General features: G+C 43.6%; 1 protein-coding gene and 1 pseudogene across 3 annotated transcripts in view; one reads left to right on the top strand and one right to left on the bottom strand.

Annotated features, from left to right (window-relative positions):
* Positions 1–25489, bottom strand: part of SHPRH (SNF2 histone linker PHD RING helicase) — a 299247-nt gene that overhangs the window by 96237 nt on the left and 177521 nt on the right. For all 3 annotated transcript variants that reach the window (XM_033937312.1, XM_033937311.1, XM_033937310.1), the window contains 2 exons: positions 13972–14114; positions 9379–9552 (listed from right to left, as the gene is read on the bottom strand). In XM_033937312.1, the coding sequence (XP_033793203.1) occupies positions 9379–9552; positions 13972–14114 (317 nt within the window). The remainder of the gene's footprint in view (positions 1–9378; positions 9553–13971; positions 14115–25489) is intronic.
* Positions 18580–18679, top strand: LOC117358290 (annotated as a pseudogene).

Here is a 25489-nt window from a genome sequence, read left to right as displayed (position 1 = left end):
GTGAGAAGCCGAGACGCCCAGAAGAGAAGACACTGCCTAGACCTTGAGCAGAGCCACCTCCTGTGCCACCAGACAACTCTTGGTGCCTCCCTTATGATTGACATGGGCCACCACTGTGGCACTGTCCGACCGACTTGTCCGTCAATAAGGGATGGCACTGGCCTCTAGAACATAAAGACTAGGGGACACTCGATGAAGTTACAGGGAAATACTTTTAAAACCAATGGGAAGAAATTTTTTTTTCACTAGAGAATAGTTAAGCTCTGGAAAGCGCTGCTAGAGGATATGGTAAGAGCAGATAGTGTAGGAGGGGACCTAAGAAAGGTTTGGACAAGTTCCTGGAATAAAAGTCCATAGCCTGTTATTGAGAAAGACACAGGGGAAGTCACTGCTTGCCCTGTATTGGTAGCATGGAATATTGTTACACCTTTGGGTTTTGGCCAGGTACTTGTGACCTGGATTGGCCACCATGAGAACAGGCTACTGGGCTTGATGGACCATTGTTCTGACCCAGTAAGGCTATTCTTATGTTCTTATGACTTCTCCTCCAGGGACCAACTGCCCTGAGCAGAGTGACCGAGACACTGAACTCCCAAGCTAAAGAGACTGGCATCCATGAGAAGCACCGTCCACTAGGGCTGATCCAGACTCACCTCCTGTACCAGATGGTAGGACTGAAGTCACCAACTAAGACTGCAGCGAGCCAAACCCTGACGAGGAACAGGAAAATCCAGCCTCTTGGGTGACCACCTCCGAAGCAGAGCATACTGAAGTGGACGCATGTGGACCTGAGTCCACCTCATCATGTCTAGGAAAGTCACCATCTACCCCAGGACCTGGAGAAATCCTTGCTCCCGAGGACATCGGGATGCTATGAGAAGGTGAATCTGTGATTGCAAATTGCATACTCGGGCCTCAGGGAGGAAGATCTTCCTCAAGGAGGTGTCGAACAGAACGCCAAGATACTCTAGGCGCTAAGGGGGCTAACCGGCTCTTGGAAAGATTGACAACCCATCCCAGTGACTGCAGGAACTCCACCACATGAGCTGTGACCCGAGTGCCCTTTTGGAATGACTTTGCTTGAAACAACCAGTCATCTAGATAGGGATGAACTAGAATGCCCTCCTTGTGCAAAGCTGCTGCCACAACCCCCATAACCTCAGGGAACGTCCTTGGGGCCGTGGCCAGACCAAAGGAAAGTGTACAAAACTGAAAGTGCTGACCCTAGATCGCAAAGCGAAGGAACCGCTGATTGGAGGCCCGGATTGTAATATGCAAGTAGGCCTCTGTCAGATCAAGAAAAGTCAATTACTCCCCTGGCTGAACTGCCAGAACAACAGACTGCAGTGTCTCCGTGCAAAAAGATGGAACTCTGAGAGCCCTGTTGATCCCTTACAAATCTTGGATGGGCCGAAAAGTCCCCTCTTCCTTGGGCACCCCAAAGTAAATCGAGCACTTGCCGGTGCCACACTCTTGAGGGAGAACTGGAACTGCTTTGAGAGCTAGCAAACTTTGAAGGGTCTGACAAAAGCCTGCTTCTTCCACGCCACCTGCCAAGAACCTAGAAAATGATCTGGCAAGCAGCGGGCAAACTCCAGAGCATAACAGTCCCAAAAAGACTGCATGCGCTGAAAGACACAGCTCCAGGAAGACCCAGAGGCCGGAAAGAAAGTGGCTCCTCGATCAGGGTGAAGCCGGCAGAAAACACGCAAGAGCCCTCAAGCATAGCCACCCTGTGTCAGCAGCCTAGCTCTGTTTTCAGGCAAACTAGGCACTGTAAAATCAGGTAAGGTCTGAACCAACCTGTCCAAATCCTTTCCAAACACGAAGGAACCCCAAAAAAGGAATGTCGTCAGCTTATCCTGGGATGCTGCCGACCATGCCTGAAGCCACAAGGAACAATGCGCAGTCACCCTGAGAGCCATAGACTTGGCCGAAGCCCACAACAGGTTATACATGGTATCCGCGTATCAAACACATGGTCAACACTCCGCTCGGCTCACCGAAAACAAGCCCGAGCAACCAGACCACCACACATCTCTGCCTAGACCACCAGGGCAGAAAAACATCAAACTCTGAGAAAGGAGGGACTCCAACATACGCTCCGCAAGGTTCCTCTAACCTGAGCCACCTGTAACAGGCAGAAAAGGTCGCTTTGCGACGGCCAAGATCATCACGGCCACAACAGATGACCAGAAGATGTCCCGATCCTCCTCCGGGATGGGAAACCGGTGGGAGTGTGCAGAGCTAAAAGGGGCCACAGGCACCAGATAACACACCAGCACAAACTCCCGAAAAATCCTGAAACCCAGGAAAAAGAACGGGAAGCTAGGTGGATCCCCCACAACAAGGGGTCCACCATACAAGGGGGCTAAACTAAACTAAACTAAACCTTAGGTTTGTATACCGCATCTTCTCCGCAATCGTAGAGCTCGGCACGGTTTACAGGGCTAAGATAGAAAGGAACTCCAAAGGAGGGTTATAGGATTAAGTGTAAAGAAGATATAGAGGGTTTTATGGTGCCAGAGAGGGGGGAAGTGTTACATTTTTGAGAAAAGCCAAGTTTTCAGATGTTTACGGAAGAGTTGGAGGGAGCTCAAATTTCAGAGTGGGGATGTAAGGTTGTTCCAGAGCTCAGTGATTCTAAAGGGGAGGGATGTCCCTAGTTTTCCAGCATGGGATATACCTTTTATAGAAGGGAAGGATAGTTTTAATTTTTGGGAGGATCTGGTGGAATTAGGATTAGAGGAATTCCAAGATAGTGGAATAACGGGAGGAAGAATGCCGTGTAGGATCTTGAAAGTTAGGCAGGCTCATTTGAAGCAGACCCTGGAGATTACTGGAAGCCAGTGAAGCTTGGACAGAAGTGGTGAGACGTGGTCAAATTTACTTTTTGCGAAAATAAACTTAGCCACGGCATTCTGAATCTGCTGGAGTCTATGGAGGCTTTTCTTAGTTAGGCTTAAGTAGATAGAGTTGCAATAGTCTAATCTGGAGAGGATGATGGATTGTACAAGGACGACAAAGTGTTTTTGATGGAAACAGGATCTCACTTTCCTCAGCATATGAAGGCTAAAAAAGCATTTTTTTACCAAGGAGTTGAGGTGGTCATTGAAGGATAGTGAAGAGTCCATGATGATGCCCAGAACTTAGCTTGAGAACTCAAGCTGTAGTGTGGAGCCGGAGGACAATGGAATGGAGGTGGGTAAATGGTCTAATATTGGACCGAGCCAAAGTAGTTTTGTTTTGGACTCGTTTAGTTTCATTTGTACAGTGAGGGCCCAGGATTGGAGGTTCATTATACATGAGGATATGTTCTCTGAGAGGTTAGTGAGATTTGAGTCCGTCTCGAGGACAAGGATGTCATCAGCATAAGTGTAAAATGTTTCTAGGGGGGATAGATGGAGGAGTTTCAGAGAGGACATATAGATATTGAAAAGAATAAGAGATAGAGGTGAACCTTGCGGAACCCCACATGTCGGTTTCCAGGGGGAGGATGAGGTGGTGTTCATGTTAACGGTGTAAGAACGGGAACGTAAGAATTTTGAGAACCAGTCTAGAACTGTGGAGTTGATGCCTATCTCGGAGAGCTGGAAACTAGAATATCACGATGAACAACGTCAAAAGCTGCAGAAAGGTCGAATTGTAGAAGAACAACGAAATTATTACGAGAATGAAGTTGTTGAACCTTAGAGATTAGTGAGGCCAATAGGGATTCGGTGCTGAAATTGGGTCTGAATCCATATTGGTAAGGAAGGAGAATAGAGAATCTTTCTAAGTAGGATGAGAGTTGGGAAGATATGATAGACTAGCATCTTGGTTAGGAGAGGGATATTTGCTATTGGATGATAGCTGGATGGTGTGGAGGGGTCTAGGCCAGATTTTTTCAGTAATGGGGTCAAAGCAATGTGTCCCATTTCAGAAGAGAATAGGCCCGATAGAAGGGCAGAGTTTATAAGTTTGGTGAGAGATGCGATGGCCTGTGTGGGAATTTTCTCAAATAGGTAGGAGGGGAATGGGTCCAAGGTACAGTTGCAAGTTTTTAGTTTGAGGCAGAGTTTAGAGACCTGCGATTCGGATACGAGCTCAAAGGCAGTTCAGGATCTGTCAGCTGGGATAGGGTTGGAGTTAGGTAGGGTAGGGATGGAATCGGTGGGCACCAGGGAGTTGTAGGAGACTGCAGGCGGGAAGGAGCATCTTAAAGAAGTAACCTTTTCATAGAAGAATTTTGCTAGGACATCGGCTGACGGAGAAGAGGGGAGCAGGGTGGAGTCGTTTTTAGAGGTTAAGGAGCGCCAGATGTTAAACAATGTACTATTCTGGTTGTTGAATCTGGAGATCTTGTCTCCGTAGTAGTTCTTTCTAGCTTTTTTTAATATTGTATTGTAGAGCTTAATATTAACCCTCCAGGTCTGTCTATCTGTAGGGGATTTAGATTTTTTCCATTTGCGCTCCAAAGTTCGACATTTCTGCTTCAGTTTTCTGTGAATTGGAAGGTACCAAGGGGCCTTACGGGGGTAGGAGATGGTTTTAGTGGATAGTGAGGCAAGAGAGTGGTAGGTGGATTTGGAGAGGGCGATCCAGTTGTGCCAATTGGTTTCTGAATCTGCAAGCTTGGGAACGGAGGAGAAATGATTGAGGAAATTGGTCCAAAATAGATCGCTCGTAATTTTTTTGCGGAAGGTAATGGAATTGGAGGAACGGGATGGGGCCCCAAGATGCGACATGAAAACGGGGAGACAGAAAACCCCTAAGAAGTGGTCTGACCAAGGGACGTGTTCCCAACGAGCGTCATCGGCTGAAATTTTGTAAGTGGTAAGATTGAGGAAACTGATGAAGTCTAGTGTGTGCCCTTTTTCATGGGTTGGAGAGGAAGCGGGGGAGGGGGGGAAACCTAGAGAGGTGAGGAAGTTGTTAAATTCAATCGCGTCCTTGCTGGTGATGTCGTCAAGGTGGAGATTAATATCCCCAATGACCAGTAATCCTGAGGAGACCTGAAGAATTCACTCATGGAGCTCGTCCCGCCACAAAACGCGCCCCCCCAACATGTTTGCGTTAGCAGATGGAAGCGCAAAACCGCTGCTAGCGGAAAACCATTCCTCCTAGAGGATCTTGGAGGTCTTCCAAAGGTCCAGGTCCTGAAAACCGAAGTCTGCTCCTTCAGATAAAAATCAGCGTCCCAAGAGCCCCTCGGGTTTTGTAATGAGAAAGGAGCAGAGAGGAGCCAAACTGGTACTGAGTGGGGCCGACCCGTAGAGAGCCCCCCTCCCCCCCCCCCCCCCCGGGGCGATAGCAGGACCACCGGCCTTAGCAAGAAAGCCAAATATTTAAAATGGAGGAAAAATCCCCTGGGATTCCCTGCCACAGCAGGGGACACAGCAACAACATAGGCGGCAGGGGAGGGGGGGGGCGCGTTTTTTGGCGGGACAAGCTCCATGAGCGAATATAGGGGCGAGGTCATCTGAGGCTACACAAAAATGGAGGTGCTTCCCACCAAAAAAAGAGCTGAACCACCAAAAAAAGGAGCTCCGTAGACCTGCAGCGGATAAGAGGCCTAAACCGCCCCAGCCACTAAAGAGGGCAAACTGACATCATCTGTAAGGGAGTCCCCAGCTGCTTCGGCGGTAAGGGAATCCTTTCTGCCTTGACCGTTGGTGGCTGGAGAACCTCCCATGTGGGCGGCGGGGAAAGCCCGGGCTTCCATGCAGACAGCTGCCAGCTCATGAGGCACTCTCGAAGGGGATCTCTGGCTGCCGGCACCCGATGCCCACGAGGATTCCCCTTCACATCAGCCTTGCGGCTGGATCACAATGAGCACTTTTTTCCTTGCAAATGTGCTCAATGCTCCATACGTGACCTAGCTAGAATAAAAGTGCCAGTTATATTGTAGAGTTCTATAAATTATTTCAAAATTCCTTATTACCTCATTTATTAAATTTATATCGGACACAACTGAATGAAGGTTATATATTAGGTACTATGGCTGAATCTCTAACTATTGTTTTACCCAAGCCAAATAAGGATCCTATGTTGGTTTCAAATTGCAGGCCTATTTCCTTGATAAATGTGGATGCTAAACTTTTGGCTAAGTTATTTGCTTTACGCTTGGCTAAGGCTCTCCCTCATATCATAGGTATGCATCAAACAGGGTTTGTTGCTCAAAGGCACTTTTCAAATAACACCAGATTGGCTTTTCATATGTTAAATTTATCAAAAACCATAAATGATCCATCTTTCTCTGTGTCCTTAGATGCAGAGAAGGCCTTTGATTGAATGGTATGGACCTTTATGTATCAAGCAATGGAATGGTTTGGTATTGGTTCTGGATTCATACAAATGATTCAAACCTTGTATAGCTCCCCCTCTGCTAGATTATAAATAAATAATGCTTTCTTGGATCGTTTTTGTCTAAAGAGAGGAGTTAGACAAGGGTGTCCGCTATCTCCTTTGCTATTTGATATTGTTCTGGAACCCTTGTTATTGGCTATTCAACAAACAAAGGAGATTCAGGGTATTCCTTATTCAGATCGGGAATATAAAGTCTCTGCATATGCAGATGATATTTTGCTTCATTTGAGAAATCCTGACACGGTGAGCGATCCCCACGGGAAGCCGCGGTGGGCTGCGGTTTGCCCACAGGCCATGGAGACTCTATAGCCAAATCGCCACAGACACGGGAACAAAACTTTTCACTACCCGCAAGAACGGTGAAAAGATTTGTCCCTGCAGGTAAACATACCCCCTTCTTTGTGACCACGATTTACCGTGACTGATCTTCAAGTTTCTTTGACGGCCATGCTGTCTCCAACTCTCCATTGCCGACTTGTGTCGTTGCCACATTGACTCCGCCCACTTTAATGTACTGGCTCCTGATTGGTCACTTCTTCCTGCTCAAGCAGTGAGGGGACCAATTTCTACTGCCACACATGATTTGAAAACCCCATTTAATGGGTTGTAGTGGCGCAGCAATAGCAATTGGGAACATTTCGGAGCTGCGAGCAGGAGGATAGGTCGCTGCCTGGACTGGAGTAACTGCGGACTCGGAGCTGAAACTTTGTCGGAGCTAGAACTAGTTCTAAGAGGTAAGGTGAGCCGCGTCCCCACACTTTCCTTCTGCTTGCCTGCCCAAGGTTCCCAGTGGGGGGGGGGGGGGGTCATTCTTTGCTCCGGTCGGAGTCCGGTTGAGCTGCTCTTGCAGCACGGAGCTGGATCTTTTTTTTTTTAATCTACTAGTGTATCCATTCCTATGGGTTACTGAACACATTATCTGTATTTCATGCTGGATTCCTCCTCTGCAGCAAGTTCAGCAGTCTTGCAGCAGTTCATAGAGGACAGACACTGCTTTCGAGTTTCGAACACGTGGTGGACGGTGACGGTGTGGTGAATGGGATGGCAGTGACAGTGACGGGGTGGTGACGGTGAAGGGGCAGTAAAGGGAACGGCGGTGACGGGGCGGTAAAGAGGATGGTGGGCTGGGGACGGGGCAGTGACGGGGACAGATTTTTTCCTCGTGTCATTCTCTAATGGAAACTCCTGTCGCCACTGAGATTATGTTATGTTATGAGTATTAAGATGCCTAGATTATATAAGGACAATAGAATTTTAGTAGATACTTGGGAAACTATAAAATTTGTAAATAATTTAACACCTATTCCTATAAATAAATCTACGTCTCAGACTATATGGCTGAACTCCAAGATTAAAATTGGCGGATTTAAGGTCATCTGGAAATAATGGATGATTGGAGGCATACACATTTTAGATGATGTTATTTCTGGTGGTAAGCTGCTTGATTTTTCACTATCGCAATGCAAATTTGGTCTTAATAAAACACAAAATTATAGATGGTTGCAGTTGAAAAAGGCCATTCAGGAAGGGCTCCCTGAATGGTAAAATTTGGAGGTTCAAAATAGCTTGCCGGTCTTATGTAGGCTTCCTGGGTCACCAAGCCGCTCAGTAGTATAAATTAATATCTGGATTTTTGAATAAGAAAGCAAAAACTGGTCTGCGTGATATTTGGAGCATTGATTTTTCTTATTACAGAGTATTTTGGACCCCATTTCGTTTGCATAGAGTAGATAGTTCTAAATTTAATAGATGTTGGCATTGTCATCTGGAAGTTGAGATGTTAGATCATTTACTATACTATTGTCCTTTGATACTAAAATTCTGGAGATCGATTTGGGATCAGGTTAATAATTTATTAGAAAATCCAGTGGCACTATCGTATGATACAATTTTATTTGGAACATTTATGAGGGCAAAAAGTCAAATTTCGACAAAAAATAACAAACTTTTGTTTATAATGACAGGAGTTGCCATGCAGCTTATTTTAAAGAATTGGAAAAATTGGGATAGATTAAATTATTCATTCTGGTGGGAATCCCTATGTTATATTTTTAAAATGGAAAAGTTTATAGCCATTCAGAAGAGTTATTATAAAAAATTTATGGAAGTTTGGGAACCATTAACTAAATATTGTAAAGACTTATTTATTTGTATAATTTGGGGGAAAACATGCACATCCAGGGAGGGGGGAGGGGTATATGTTTTGGCATGTGTTAAGAAATATAGAAGGGTTGATTACAAGTATTTTATGAGATATTTGTAAATTGAAAATGGGTGGGAGAAAATAAGTTTTATCTTTATTCTATTAAGTATATTGTGCTGTAATGATATTAATTTATGTAAATGCATCATATTTTGTGCACAATTGAAGTTTTAAAAATGAATAAAGAATATAAAAATAAAAAAAGGTCCATAAATATTTACATATTAAAAAAAAAGTGCCGGTTAGCAGAAAAATACATTAAAATACAGTAAATTTAAAGGGAAAGTACCTTTTAGACCAGCACAACCTCAGGATATATTTTTTTTTTCCAGAACAGACTCTACTGGCTCTCTCTGAGCTGGAAGCCTGACCGGTATTGGTGGCCAGGCTGCCAGCTGAGGCACCTCTACAAAAACTTAGGGAGATGGAGAAAGGGGGGGAGGGACCCAGCACGAGATCCGCTGGGTTTGACACCCCCAAGGTCCGACAGATCCCTAAACAGGACCCGTCCAAGCTCCATCCGGAACCAGAAAGGGGACCAGGAGTCCTAAACAAAATCCAACAGCTCTAACAAGGGGAGCCTTAAATTTTTTCCTATCTCACCTACTTGGAGACTGAGAAAGACTGGGTTTGGAGGGGGAGCCTCAGCTACAACCAAAGTTTTGATCTCAGTCTCCACCTGATGGTCACAATGAGATATTACCCATCAGTAAAAAACTGTACCAGTCTAGAGAGCAACACAGAATGGATGATTTTACGCATGAAGGAACAGAATACCACACTGCTCTCTCCCCAACAATATCTTGACAGTCTGGTCTTCAACATACTTATTGAGAGGAAGCCTGACAGGCCGAAGATGGCAGATGGTGGCTGCCTGGATGACCTCTTGGGCTGGAGGACCTTCAAGTTTCTTTACAGCTTCCCTCACAAGTTTCTGGAATTTCTTTATCTCTTCCATCTGTGTTGTTAGCAAGTACTGAAGGCCTCTGCAGTCACGAAACCTTGAAATAAGAAAGATTACCAATCATGAGAGGAACTCATTCCAGAAGGCTGTTGCCAAGAGAATAATAATTTCATAAAATGATGCCTATTTTCAGGCGCCAAGAACAGGTCTATATGAAGCCTATTCAAGCATAACAGGCCAAAATACAGGTCTATATTTTGGGCATGAACACCTATATCAACCATACAAATGCTCAAACCTACATTGTTAAAAAATGTGCATTCTATAAACTACATGTATAAATGTGTGTTTCACCAATATGAACATCCACCTCCAAATGTACATACCATTGAATTTTATCTCATACAGAATACTGTACTGCTTATCTTGAAATTGCTCATTTATGTGTAAATGACTAGAATGCTAGCATTTAGGTCACCTAAATTTAAATGGATCTGTAAATAATTGCTCTATTGGTAACTAGAAAATCTTTGCTTAATACAGTCTTAGGCGACAAATTTACAAAACAAAAAAAAGAACGAATGGTGAGCTTACAGATAAAAAAATAAGGATGAAAGTTCATTTCTTTTCATTTTCCCCCTTAAAATATTTTGTGATAGCGTGACTCGTGGCTGGCTGCAGGACCTCATAAATTAAAATTGAAAATGCTTTTTATTTACCGTATATACTCAAATTTAAACTGATCTGAATATAAACCAATGTAACCTTTTTTCTTTTCTTCCAAAAAAGGGGGAAAAAAGGTTGAATCGAGTATAAACCAAGGGTTTACAGTATATTCAAGTATAGAAAATTATGGTCAGCGGTGAAGCTGGGACAAGAGCAACCCCCCCTCAGGTATCCTGTCCTGAACTCCCCAGCCCCACCTTCCTCCCGCTTTCCACATCTGAAAAGGCTTACTTTGCACGCCCTTGTTTTAAATTTAAGGGCCAATGGTTAATTGTTTCTTGTTTTTCTGTCAAAGTTTAATGCTTTGTATGTAATTGAAAAAATTTTTTTTAAAAAATGATGTAGAATATGGCCTGAATGTTTTGACGAAAGAAACTGATAATGAATTCAGACTTCATTTGCTGGTATCAAGAAATAATATAAAAAGTATACAATGAGAAAAACTATTGAAAAGCAACTAACTGATGTGATCAAAATCAAATTACTTAATAAAGTTAGTTGATTACTTATTAATATATAAATATAATAAGTGAAAAGTGCTCAGATGCAGTGTTGTCAGTCACAAAATAATTTTGCTTAGATGACTTCCACTTCCATATGCATCACTGCACTTGTCACATGACTAAAGCCGCCAAAGGAGCCAAAATCACTTCTTCAATGTGCAATACCATAAAGAATTTTTATAACATCTTTAGAAGAAAGTTTTCTTGCCTATAGTGAGCCTATCAAATGCCATGAAAAACTTGCTGCTTGCTGAGTGACTTCAGTGATCCAGTGTCCATAAAGTGAAAATGGGTAAACAAAGGTCATACTATTCTTAATCCATATACAAAGCAACTGTGTTTTGCTTGCACAGTGTCTTTGGGAGAGCACTTGTGATAAATTACTCTAAGCAATAAACAGCAACAAACATCTCAATTCACCTACCCTCTCTTTTACTAAGGCCCGCTAGCTGATTTAGTGCACTAAACGGTAACACATCCATAGAATATAATGGACATGTTAGCATTCAGCATGTGCCTTTATCGGCTAGAGCATCTTAGTAAAAGGACCCCCTAGTCTTTTAAACATTTTACATATACTTTCAATACTTCATAGCTGATTACACAAACAATTATTATAATTCAATGACTTTAAAAATAACTTCAAAAATAAGTGTAAGGAAACCTACCAGCTGGGGTACTATTCTGGGATGCAGCTAAAGCAGAAACAAAAGTACCGTATATACTCAAATATAAGTTGAGACCCCCATTTTCTCCCTCAAAAGGAGGAAAAATGGTTGACTCGAATATGTCAGGCAGATTAATAATCAAGTGCCCTGCCCTGTCAGGCTCTGCATCCAGTCCCCTTCCCTCCCTCCCTGTCAGGCACTGCATCTAGCCCCCTTACTTCCCTCCCCTGTCATGTGTAGCACCCAGTCCTCTTCCCTCCCTCCCTCATCAGGCTCTGCATCCAGCCCTCTTCCCTCCCTGTCAGGCTCTGCACCCAGCCCCCTTCCCTTCCCTATCAGGCATTGCACCCAGCCCCCTTCCCTCCCAACCCTTGTCAGGCATTTCACTCAGCCCCCTTCCTCCCTCCCTCCCTCCCCGTCAGACTCTGTATCCAGCCCCCGCCCTCCCAGGCTCTGCACACTGTCCCCCCTCCCTGCCCTGTCCTCCTACCTCCTCTGCCAATCCCTGGTGAATGTTTTTTTTATCACACCCAATGAATAGTCTTCTTGACTATAGTGAGCCATTCTTCCAAAGATAAGTGAATTTGGCTCCATTTGCTGCATTAGCTATGTGACAAGTGTAGCAACATATATGAAAATCATCTAAGCAATATCAATTGTGAGTGACAGCACTATATTTGATCACTTTTCACTTATTATATTTATATATTAATAAGTAATCAACTAACTTTATTATGTACAATACTATCTCAATTATTTGACATTTAATGGAATTGACCCATTGTTGGATAATATGGAAAACAATGGTTATAAAAAAACTAAATTCTTCCTTGCAAGTCCCAACCACAAATTAACGACCACCACCCTGCAACTCAACGGCGCTACTTACCCAATCAATCCCACCATCAAAATTCTTGGAGTCATCCTAGACCGCTGCCTAACTTTCGAAGACCACACCAAAGCCCAGGTAAAAAAATGCTTTCACACCCTCTGGAAACTCCGTACCATCAAACACTACTTCGACTTCCCCTCCTTCAGATTGCTGGTCCAATCCCTAGTCTTAAGCACCTTGGACTACTGCAACATCATATACTTGGGCTCCTACAAGAAAACCTTTAAACATCTAAGACTCATTCAAAACACCGCCGTCTGCCTCATCTTTGGCCTCAAAAAGTCTGATCATATTAGCTCTTTCTACAGAAAACTCCACTGGCTACCAATAGAAGCCAGGGTCATCTTCAAATTCGCCTGCCTCTGCTTCAAAACCTTAACTGGCTCATCCGCGATATACCTATCACACCACTTAGCGTTCCCAGGTACCAACCGCACATGCAATATCTATCTGTTTGCCTACCCATCTCCAAAGGGATGCATCTACAGGAAATTCCTTGACAGAACTCTATCTTCCCAAGCTGGCAGATGGAATGACTGCCTGACCTCCCTCATCTCATCTGCCCCATCCTACCAATCCTTCAGAAAATCGCTCAAATCTTACCTCTTTGATAAATTTTTCTAACCCCTGCCCTTCCGACCAATCCCCCCAAACTTTAACCACCTCTCTTCCTTCCCCAGTCTCCCCCTTCCCGATCCCTCAATCCTCATCTTCGCTGTATATGTATAGTCTATTGCATTGTGAACCGCATCGTCACAATTGAATCTCTTTATCTTCGCTGTATATACATAGTCTATTGCATTGTGAACCGCTCTGAACTGCTTCGTCCCTGACATTGTGATAATTGATTCTCTGTATCTTCGCTGTATATGTACAGTCTCTTGCATTGTGAACCGCTCTGAACTATTTTGTGGTATTTGCGGTATACAAAAATAAAGTTATTATTATTAAAAATGCATGGAAAACATATACTTTTCCCTCCGTATTTGCTGTGATAGGGGATTAACAGAACAGCAAATATAGAAAAACCACGAATAACTTTTTCATATGCTATTCGCTGTTTTCTATTAAAAACCATCGTGAATATGGTGAAACTGCGAATAATATGGTGGGAGACCTGGCCTGTTCCAGAAGGAGAGGCAAAACACGATGAAGAAAGTGCTGGGAATCAGCTATTTTCTCTGTAAACGCTTAGAATCAGCAATTCTTCTATGCAAGCTGATATAATTTGGGGGGGAGGAGCCAGCAAGCTAAAAACTGTGAATAATCGAAACCACGAATGCTGAAACTGCGAATACGGAGGGAGAAGTGTACTTTACACATAAAGAGGCATAAGGTATCTTAACGGTGATGAGGGATATATGAAGTAGTATAGCTGCAAAGCATGACTTCCTTGCAGACAAGCATGGTCTCAGATCAAAAATGGTTCCCTCACTGCAAAAGGAGGGGCCCAGGTGCAAACATTGCTACATATACTGAAAAAGCATGATCTCAGCTTAAAAACATGGCTTCCTTGCAGCATGTGAATTCAGAAAACAAGAGAAGCCGCTTGCTTCTTAACGGCGACGTGATAACATCAGTGTGGGGTGGAGGGATGTCTGTTGGATATGTGAAGGTTGGATAATCGAGACTGCATTGTAATTTCATTTTAATCTAGTAATAATGCCTGAAGCAGTCCATTTATATGTGATGATGACGATGATGCCATTTAGCTGCAGCTGTCTTACTTCTCTGCCATGGAAAGTTTATTTGTCTGCTGCTTGTAGCGAGGTGAGATCTCATTCTGAACACGTGAGACTAGCTCCTCATCAATGGCGTACTGTATTGCTTGCTGAATTACATCCAACCACCAGGGGGAACCAGAGTGCACCTGTTTGTAGCCAAACACAAACACATCATAAGAATAGTAAACACATAGGTCACAGAAATGTGTGAGCAATGGAATCCTTTACATCTTTCATGGTGGGGGAGAGTCCAAACTATTAAGATGATGATCTTGCCTGTGGTTTGTTATCAGATGGGTATGTTGCCGGTTTATTTTCAAGGGTCCTTTTATAAAAAATTAAATAGTATTCTCATAAAATTTATTTGGCTGGGTAAAACTCCCAGAGTAGCCTTGGTATCTTTACAAAGGCCAATTTCAGAGGGAGGGGTAAATTTTCCCAATTTTTATAGGTATCATCAAGCCTATATTTTGCGCCAGAGCTCATGGAAAAACTCCCAGATTGGTTGTGGCTTGGATGGCAACTCATATCTCCTTTGCGCCTTTGTCATGTGCTCAGTATCAAAATGCTTAGTTACAGTAAAGATAACAGAATATTAGCTGATACATGGAAAACATTGCATTATGTAAGCAATTTAACAACAATTCCAATTCACAAATCTATCTATATGGCTGAACTCCAAGATTCAAATTGGCAGAGAAAGACTCGCCTGGAAGCATTGGATGATAGCAGGAATACGTTTATTAGATGATGTTATCTCTAATGGTAAAATGCTTGAATTTTCACAGTTGCAACATAAATATGGTCTTAATAAATCAGAATGTTTTAGATGGTTGCAACTGAAGAAAGCCATTCAGGCGGGGTTCCCTGAATGGAAAAACCTTAGTAATCATTTTAGTATGGAGTTCTTATGCTTTCAGGCGGACTTCTTGGGTCACCAGGCTGCCCAGTGGTATAAATTGCTGACTGGATTTATTAAAAAGGAACTAAACACTGGTCTGAGAGACATTTGGAGTATTGAGATTAAGCACCAAATTACTGCGTCTCAATGGCCACGAATTTGGATTTGGAGGATGAGATGTACAGTGTCGGCATCTATGAGACAATCTTGGTTTTTTCTGTTACATAGAGCATTATGGACCCCTGTTCGATTACAAAAATTTGATAGCTCTAAGTCTAATAAATGTTGGCACTGTCATCTCGAAGCAGGGACTTTAGATCATTTATTATTCTATTGTCCATTTATTATGAATTTCTGGAAATCAATCTGGGACCAAATTAATTGTTTATTAGATAACCCAGTGGCATTATCATATGATACTGTGCTATTTGGAATGGCAATGAGAGCAAAAAGTCAGATTTCTACAAATAATAACAAATTATTACTTATAATGACTGGGGTTGCCATTCAACAAATTACATATAATTGGAAAAATTGGAGTAGATTAAATTATAATTTCTGATGAAATTCCTTATGTCATGTTTATAAAATGGAAAGATTTATTGCAATACAGCGCGTTTTTTTCAGGAAATTTCAGGATATGTGGGAGCCATTTACAAAGTATTGTACCGATTAGATGACATTTTATTTTATTTTTTCTCTTAAATTTACAAGTTTGATTGTGAGGGGGAGGGTAGGTAAATTTATTGTTACATATTGTATAAGGTATTGATTATATGATAAGAAAGGGTGGGAAGGGTGGGAGATAAGAGCATATTATTTGTACCATTGATGATTATTAAGTGTTATATTTATTGTTAATTTGTTTGGATATATTGTTACACTTATTGTAAATTTGAAAATGAATAAAGAATTTATAAAAAAAAAAAATAATAGTAAACAAAAAAGTTCTTCCTCTAGGACTTTTTAAATGACGTGCAGTTTTTTTCCCCTTCATATTTTTTTTCAGGGTACTTCTTCTGCTAGTATAGCTGCAAATGTTATTTTAAAAGTATACTCTGGCCAAACAGAACACAAAGCTTAAAATAATTATTTCTGGAGCTCAAGTACCTTTTAAAATGTCATTACTCATTTTTTCAAAGATGGTCTCATCGGTCTTGGATCAAGATATGAATATGGTTGTGTGCTTATTTTTTTCACAGAAGTTAATTTTATTTTTGAGCCTGAAGATCATTTCCTTGCAGAGGCAATGCTGGAAAGGAGAAACTTGGGGCTCCTTTTACTAAGCTGCGATAGCGCTTTTAGCGCACGCAGAATTTTAGCACATGCTAAACCTGCACTACATGGCTAGAACTAATGCTGGCATTAGGGTCTAGCATGTGCGGCAATTCAGCACCTGCTAAAACCGCTATCGCAGCTTAGTAAAAGGAGCCCTTAGTAGCTTTCTCAGTTCAACATCCCTGCTAATGTTTTAAGTTTCACTATATGAAATTTATATTCTTATGCCTAAACAAATTAGATTTTTCTTAGATGCACAAAAATGACCAGAACTAGTCTAGCAAATGCTTTCTTACTGGAAGTGCATTAGTTAGAATGTTTAATGAGTAGAAATTCAGATGCAGGGGTTCCCACTATAATCATCCCAACCAGAAGAAAGCAAGAATGAGACATCACTCTTGCGCTATTAATTCAAGAAAGAATTGGAGTTACACAGGACTAACCATGCCTGTAAGAGGCCATGTGGATTTCAATACTCTTCCACTGGAATACTCCATTTACACAATGATAAATCAAGTAATGTGTTAAATCTGGACTATCACAGCCTTTAAGATTGTGAGAGTCTGGTACCACAAAGCAAGTTGTTTGCATGAACTTCTACAACCATCTCAGGTGGATGACATGCATAGTAGAGACCGACTAAAACTTCAACTAAAACTTATTACCTGGGTTTTGGCCGAAGTCAAAACCCAGGTAATAAGTTTTAGTTGCAGTTTCAGTCGGTCTCTTGTGCCTATTTTATCTTCAGGAGCCAGCCATGCCACGATGAAGACAGAAGGAATCCAAAACCAAAGCCCGAGACCAATATGATTTGAAGAATAAAATTACCAGACAACAAAAGGTAGAAAACAATAAATTTATTTTATATTTTGTGACATTAGACATAACTGGGGACTGCAAAGCCCAGGCTGTGCTTCTTTAGCTTCCAGCTGGCTTAGGGATCACTCTCGCTGACCAGGGGACAATTGCCCTAGTTGCACTCCCCTAACACTATTCCTGCCATGTGTGACTGAAGTATTCTGTTAGCTTGATTTTTCTATGTAGCATTCTGTAGTGATTTGTTTTGTTCAGTTTTCACAATAGTGGAGGGGATACTTGTAAAGGGAGGGGAAGAAGGGGAGACAGGGATTTTGTTGATCCTTGCTCTGTATTATTTGTGTTTATAAAATGACAATTTTACAGAATATTGTCTCTTTTTATATTTTAATAAAATAAGTTCAGTATAAAATCATAACTATTCGAGGCTTATGTGGATGGGATCTGACAGTTTGCGGGACGGGGACTGAGCTTGCGGGGACGGAGCAGGGATGGGGACTTAGCTTACGGGGACGGGGCAGAGACAAGCTTGCGGGAACGGTGATAATTTTTTTCCCCGTGTCATTCTGTAATAGCCAGTTTAAAAGGGACTTCTCAACAAGTATGGTATTTTTTTTTAAGTTATATTTAAATGTATTTATTAGAACAAAGTACAAAAAATAACAACAACAGCAGAATACAGCCATTTTCTTAATATAAGAGCACAAGAAACAAACCTCCTACCTCACCTCCACCCCCTTCCCCTTCCCCCCTAACCCCTTCTCTACCAACCCAACCCAAGAGAGGCACAAAATACAACTGAACAAAAGATGAATCACGTATTCAAGAAGCAACTTCTCGTAAATGGTGTAAGGTCCCTCCAAAATGGCTCCCAAATCAGACAAGTATGGTATGTTTAACTGCTCCCCCTGCCCAGCAGCACTCCTTACCTGTGTCTCTCTTTCTCCTTAGTGTTTTGTTATTTTTTTTCAATCTGTCTCTTTAGCCCCCTGTCCTTCTGTGAGTGTCTGTGTGTCTCTGTCCTTGTGCACTGTTTGTTTGTTTTTTTTAATCTATGTTTAGCTCCTGATCCCCTCTGTTTCCATGGCAACCCTGTTCGCGGATGTGAGGGCCGTTTAGTGGTGCCGGGTCTGGCGTCGCCGTGTAGGTCGGAAGCGGAAGACGGGCCTCAGCATTTTGTAGGGCCGGGTCTGGCGTCGCCGTGTAGGGCGGAAGCGGGAGGCGGGGCCTCAGCAGCGGCCGAGCGGCGTCTGGCGTCGCCGTGTAGGGCGGAAGCGGGGCCTCAGCACCGGCCGGGTGGCTCGCGCCGCCGGCCCCCAGGAGCTCGAGGCTGGCGGCGGACGTGGCTGGCGTGGCATGGTGGAGAGGAACAGAGTTCGGTGACGTAAAACCCGCGCATGCGCAATCGTGTTTCCGCGGCGGGATCAGGGAACACGATTTTTTAGTGCGCATGCGCGTCCTACCATTTTATTATATTAGATGATGCAAAGGAGTCCAGACACTGGTTACACTGTGGACAATATACCAGCCTGATGCACAATCCAGAATAAAAAAGCACACTGATGTTAGTGCATGTGAAGACTATATGTTCTGAAAAATTACAATCAAGGGCAAAAATCGCTTCTCGGCCTTTTGGCTAAGATCAAGTGTAGTATCTGTTCTTATATTTCTCAAATTATTTCCCAATATAAACTTCATTACATTGTAATATCATTTTCCTACTAATATTATAAGCTGACTAAGCACAGTTACTTACCGTAACTGGTGTTATCTAGGGACAGCAGGCAGATATTCTCTACATGTGGGAGACGTCATCCACGGAACCCCGTTGCTGCAATTCAGGGGTCCGATGCACCAAGGCCCGATAAAGTTGCCCCGGAGAGCCCCGAGACGAAGACATCGGGAAAAAGAGGCAGAAACCCCCCCACACACACACACCGGGGCCTCACGGTGCAAAACCTGAGACTGCACGGGAGACCGCTGCAGACTCGGGTCGGACAAAGTCAGGTCCGAGGGCTTGAGGGACCCCGTAGTGCGAGGGCCCGGTGACCTACCCCGCCTCGGGGAAGAATCCCTGGACTTCTTCGTAGGCCGCGACCGAGGTCGGGCAGCGGGAGAAGCATGCCTTGAAGGAAGAGGAGAGGAATCAGTTGGGGACATGCACTGAGACCGACGCACCTTGCCTCGAGAAACCTCGGGGCGACGCTCAGGCTGGTCCACAATGAGTGAGGTCGAGGTCGGGGCAAGCTGGGCCAAAGCCGAGGAGAGCTGCGAGGAGATGATCGCCTTCAGCATATCCTCAAACATGGGTACCGAGACCAAGTTGGAACCGACAGGTGCAGCTGTGCACTCCACCGAGGGCGACATCGAGGAAGAGTATTCCCGTAAGGTGGAGGCACGCTTAGAGGTCTTAGAAGGTGGTCTCGTTGAGGCCGGCGGGACTACACTCACTGCCTGAAGGGCCAGAGACTCCGAGGGTGGCTTCTTCTGCAACTGAACTGAACCTGAAGGAGGAAGAGGAGACTTACCCGACACCGAGGTCTTCGAGGCCGGGGTCGCCGAGGCCTTCGAGGTCGAGGGAGACTTGCTGGGGACCGAGTTCTTTGAGGCCGACGTCGAGACCGAGGTCGAGGCTGAGACCGGGGCTGAAGTGAGGTCAGCCTCCATGGCGAAGAGCTCCACAATCCTGGCCCAATACCGCCGAAGAGCCCGAGGCTGAAGGGTAGCGCAACGAGGGCAAGAGTCCGTAGGGTGATCAGCACCCAGCCACAAGATACACCAGCGGTGCGGGTCTGTGATGGAAATTATCCGACTGCATTGCGTGCACTTCTTAAACCCGGTAAGAGGCCGGGACATAAGGTAAAAGAAAGGCCACGGCCGCGCGAGGTCAGGCGGCCAAGGCAAACCAGGATCCCCCGGTCACTAAAGTCAAAAAAGAAAAAATTACACGAGTGGAGAAAAAAAGTACAAAACACTGCACAGCGACTCCTGAAGTGAAAATAAAGAAGCCGCGGTGCAAGAAAGGCACTTAGAACGCAGAGAATAGAGACAGGGCTTTCTGGCTCCGCGGAAAACTAAGAACTGAAGACCACGAGGAGGAGACGCGCTCTAAAGTGGAGCGGGAAGGCACACGCATGCGTGGTGCAGCACTAGCAAACTTTGAGATCTTCAATCAAGTTTGCTTGAAAAGCTGTCCGCGACGGGGCTCCGTGGATGACGTCACCCACATGTAGAGAATATGCTGCCTGCTTGTCCTGGGATAAGTTCTTGTACTTGAAAACAATCATTACATGTTCCATTCTCTCAGAATCTATCTTTTGCAAACAAGTTTGATTGAAACACTGTATCTTCCTCTTACCCAACAGAGCCTGGAAATTCTTTAGAAACACCCAAATAGCATCCAAGCCAGAATATATATATATATATACACAGTAATTTAAAAAAAAAAACATATTTTATCTCCATGCAAAATAGCCTCTGCACATATGGACCTCAGCTAGAAGTGAAACTAAAATCACAGTACTTTAATAATGGCTAACTAGCTATTTCCCTTATCCTAAATTCTCTCATCTATAATGGTTTGTGTTATGACATGGAATGTGGGGGGTATTAACTCCCCAGTGAAATGCACAATGATATTGCAGAACTTGCAAAAGTTGAAGGCAGATATAGTGATGCTGCAGGAGACGCATCTTAATGATCTCGAAAGTTTGGAAAGAAAGAGGAGGTGCTGCTGTTGGGAGATTTCAACCTCCCGGATGCGGCCTGGAAAGTTCCGTCTGCGGAATCAGAAAGAAGTAGGGAGATTGTGGAAGCCTTTCAAGAATCTCTGCTCAGACAAATGGTAACCGAACCCACGAGGGAAAAAGCGATATTGGATCTAGTCCTCACAATTGGAGAGAGTATATCTAATATATGAGTGGGTGCTCACCTGGGAAATAGCGATCATCAAACGGTTTGGTTTGATATAACGGCTAAAGTGGAGGGCGGCCGCACAATACTAAAAGTCCTAGATTTCAAACGTACAGATTTTAATAAAATAGGAGAGTGCCTGAAGAAAGAGCTGTTAGGATGGGAGGACATAAGAGAAGTGGAAAAACAATGGTCTAAGCTGGAAGGAGCTATAAAAATAGCTATGGAACTTTATGTGAAGAAAATAAATAAAAACAAGAGAAAAAGTAAACCAATATGGTTCTCCAAACTAGTGGCGGAGAAAATAAAGGCAAAAGAGTTGGCATTTCTGAAATATTACAAAATCCATGAAGATGGGTATAGAAAGGACTACCGGGTGAAACTGAAAGAAGCCAAGAGGGAGATAAGTCTGGCGAATGCGCAGACGGAAGGGCAAATGGCTAAAAATGTAAAAAAAGGAGATAAATTTTTTTTTCAGATATATCAGTGAAAGGAGGAAGATGAAAAATGGAATTGATTGCGAAACTAAAAGATATTTTGAACCGATATGTGGAGAGTGATGAGGAAAAAGCAAACGTGCTAAACAAATACTTCTGCTCTGTGTGCACGGAAGAAAATCCTGGAGAAGGACTGAGATTGTCTGGCAAAGTTACATGGGAAAACGGAGTAGATTCTGCGCCGTCCACGGAGGAAAAGTGTTTATGAACAACTTGAACAACTGAAGGTGGAGAAAGCGATGGGACTGGATGGGATCCATCCCAGGATACTGAGGGAGCTCAGAGAGGTTCTGGCGGGTCCTATTAAACACCCGTTCAACAAATCTCAGGAGACAGGAGTGGTTCCTGGGGATTGGAGAAGAGTGGATGTGGCCCCTATTCACAAAAGTGGTCACAGGGATGAAGCGGGAAACTACAGGCTGGTAAGCCTCACTTCGGTTGTTGGAAAAATAGTGTTGCTGAAAGAAAGATTAGTGAACTTCCTAGAATCTAATGGATTACAGGATCCGAGGCAACATGGCCATACTAAAGGTAGATCTTGTCAAACGAACCTGATTTAATTTTTTGATTGGGTGACTCGAGAGCTGGATCGAGGACATATGCTAGATGTCATTTACTTAGATTTCAGCAAAGCCTCTGACACAGTTCCTCATAGGAGGCTCTTGAACAAACTTGAAGGGCTGAAGTTAGGACCCAAGATGGAGAACTGGATTAGAAACTGGTTGACGGGCAGATGCTAGAGGGTGGTGGATAATGGAAGTAGCTCAGAGGAAAGAAATGTGAGTAGTGGAGTCCCTCAGGATTCGGTGCTGGGGCCGATCCTGTTCAATATGTTTGTGAGTGACATTGCTGAAGGGTTAGAAGGAAAAGTTTGCCTTTTTGCGTTTACCAAGATTTGTAACAGAGTAGACACCAAGGAGGGAATGGAAAACATGAAAAAGGATCTACAAAAGTTAGAGGAATAGTCTAATATCTGGCAGCTAACATTCAATGCAAAGAAATGCAGAGTAATGCATTTGGGGATTAATAATTGGAAGGAGCTGTATATGCTGTGAGGTGAGAGGCTGATATGCATGGAGGGGGGAGAAGGACCTTTAGGTGATAGTATCCGAAGATCTAAAGGCAAAAAACAGTGTGACAAGGCCAGAAGGATGCAGGGCTGTATAAAGAGAGGCGTAACCAGTAGAACAACAAAGGTGTTGATGCCCCTGTACAGGTGAGGCCCCATTTGGAGGATTGTGTTCAGTTTTGGAGACTGTATCTGGCGAAGGACACAAAAAGGCTTGAAGTGGTCCAGAGGAGGGCGACGAAAATGATAGGAGGTTTGCGCCAAAAGACCTATGAAGAGAGACTGGAAGTCCTGAATGTGTATACCTTAGAGCAGGGGTAGGGAACTCCGATCCTTGAGAGCCATATTCCAGTCGGGTTTTCAGGATTTCCTCAATGAATATGCATGAGATCTATTTGCATGCACTGCTTTCAATGCATATTCATTGAGGAAATCCTGAAAACCCGACTGGAATACGGCTCTGGAGGACCAGAGTTCCCTACCATTGCCTTAGAGGAAAGGAGGGACAGGGGAGATATGATTCAGACGTTCAAATACTTGAAAGGTATTAACGTAGAACAAAATCTTTTCCAGAGAAAGGAAAATGGTAAAACCAGAGGGCATAATTTGAGGTTGAGGGGTGATAGACTTAAGAGCAATGTAAGGAAATTCTTCTTTACGAAGAGGGTGGTGGATGCCTGGAATGCGCTCCCGAGAGAGGTAGTGGAGATGAAAACAGTGATGGAGTTCAAAAAAGCGTGGGATGAACATAGAGTATCTAGAATCAGAAAATAATAGTAAATATTGAAGAACTAAGGCCAGTACTGAGTAGACTTGCATAGTCTGTGTCTGTATATGGCCGTTTTGTGGAGGAAGGACTGGGGAAGGCTTCAATGGCTGGGAGGATGTAGATCAGTGGTCTGAAACTCGTGGCCCGCCAGGTACTATTTTGAGGCCCTCGGTATGTTTATCATAATCACAAAAATAAAACAGTTTCTTGATCATATGTCTCTTTAGCTATAAATTACAATATTATTATTAAGACTTAGCCAAAATGAAAGATTTATAAACTATAAAGAGTTTTACCTCATGCAAAATTGTCATTTCTTTAACAAGACATTAATTATTTTTTCTGAGGCCCTCCAAGTATCTACAAATCCAAAATGTGGCTCTGCAAAGGATTTGAGTTTAAGACCTTTGTGTAGATGGACTGGAGTGAGCTTTGATGGGAGACTTCAGTAGTTGGAACCTAAGAACAGTACCGGGCAAAGCTTTGGATTCTTGCCCAGAAATAGCTGAGAAGAAGAAGAAAAAACAAGTTTTTAGATTAAATTAGGTTGGGCAGACTAGATGGACCATTCGTGTCTTTATATGCCGACATAAGAACATAAGAAATGGCTTCGCCGGATCAGACTCTAGGTCCATCCAGTCCGGCGACCCGCACCCGCGGAGGCCAAGCCAGGTGTTCCCTGCTGAGAAACCTTGTTTACTCGTATCCCCCAATGTGATTTGCAAGAAGGTGTGCATCCAACTTGCTCTTGAATCCCTGAATGCTGGTCTCCATCACGACCTCCTCAGGGAGAGCGTTCCAAGCATCCACCACTCGTTGTGCGAAACAGAACTTCCTAATATTTGTCCTGGGCCTGGTGCCCCTCAGTTTCAGTCCATGACCTCTTGTCCGAGTCACATTTGACAATGTGAATAACGATGTTTCTTGCTCTATTTTGTCAAATCCTTTTAGTATTTTAAAAGTCTCTATCATGTCTCCTCGCAGTCTTCTCTTCTCGATGGTGAACAATCCCAGTTTTCCGAGGCGTTCTTTGTAGCTCAAATTCTCGATACCTTTAACTAGCTTCGTGGCTCGCCTCTGCACCCTCTCCAGTAGGGTTATATCCTTCTTTAGGTAGGGAGACCAGTGTTGAACACAGTACTCCAAGTGTGGTCTGACCATTGCTCTGTAAAGCGGCATTATGATGTCCGCCGATCTACTTGTGATTCCCTTCTTAATCATGCCCAACATCCTGTTTGCTTTCTTTGCTGCCGCTGCGCATTGAGCCGACGGCTTCAGGGTCCTGTCTATCAGTACCCCCAGGTCCCTTTCTTGTTCGGTCTTGCCCAGTGTCACACCTAACATTTTATATTCATGTTCCTTGTTTTTCTTACCCAGGTGCATCACTTTGCATTTTTCTATGTTAAACTTCATCTGCCACTTTTCTGCCCATTTCTCTAGCTGGTTCAAATCTCTCTGAAGTTCTTCTCTGTCCTTTTGTGTCGTCCGCAAACTTGATTAAATTACTTGTTGTTTCATCTTCTAGGTCGTTTATGAAGATATTGAACAAGATGGGCCCAAGAACCGATCCCTGGGGTACACCGCTCGTTACCTCTTCCCAGTCTGAGAACTTCCCATTTATTCCCACCCTCTGCAATCTGTTTTCTTACCATTTGCCTATCCATCTTAATATATCTCCTTCTATTCCATGGCTTTGTAGTTTCTTCAGAAGCCTTGCGTGGGGAACCTTGTCGAACGCTTTCTGGAAGTCCAAGTATATTATATCCACCGGTTCACCGCTATCAATTTGTTTGTTCACCTCCTCAAAAAATTGAAGTAAATTAGTCAAACATGACTTCCCTTTCCTAAAGCCGTGTTGGCTAGCTCTCATCAGGTCGTGATTTTCCAGGTGTTGCTCTATGCTATCCTTTATTAGTGCTTCAATCATCTTCCCAGGAACCGACGTAAGACTCACAGGTCTATAGTTGCCCGATTCTCCTCTCGATCCCTTTTTGAAGATTGGGATGACATTCGCTATCCTCCAGTTGTCTGGTATTTGCCCGGTTTTAATTGACAAGTTAGCTAGGGATTGTAATAGTTCTCCGTCATCTACTATGTTACTATGCTAAATTGCAAAAGGGTCGATTGGGTGCTTGTAAAGCAGCATCTGGGTATGGGAAGAAATGTGGGACAGCTATACTATTTCGTAAGGGGATGAGTAGTCCTATTGATATGGTGGTGGTGGTGGTGGACCCCGGAGGCCACTATGTTTTCTGTACCAGTCTTATAGCAGGGTGCAA

This window comes from Geotrypetes seraphini, chromosome 3 (assembly GCF_902459505.1).
Source record: "Geotrypetes seraphini chromosome 3, aGeoSer1.1, whole genome shotgun sequence".
NCBI classification, from domain to species: Eukaryota; Metazoa; Chordata; class Amphibia; order Gymnophiona; family Dermophiidae; genus Geotrypetes; species Geotrypetes seraphini.
The sequence above is the reverse complement of the archived record's forward strand: the minus strand, read 5'-3'. Positions and strand labels throughout refer to the sequence as shown.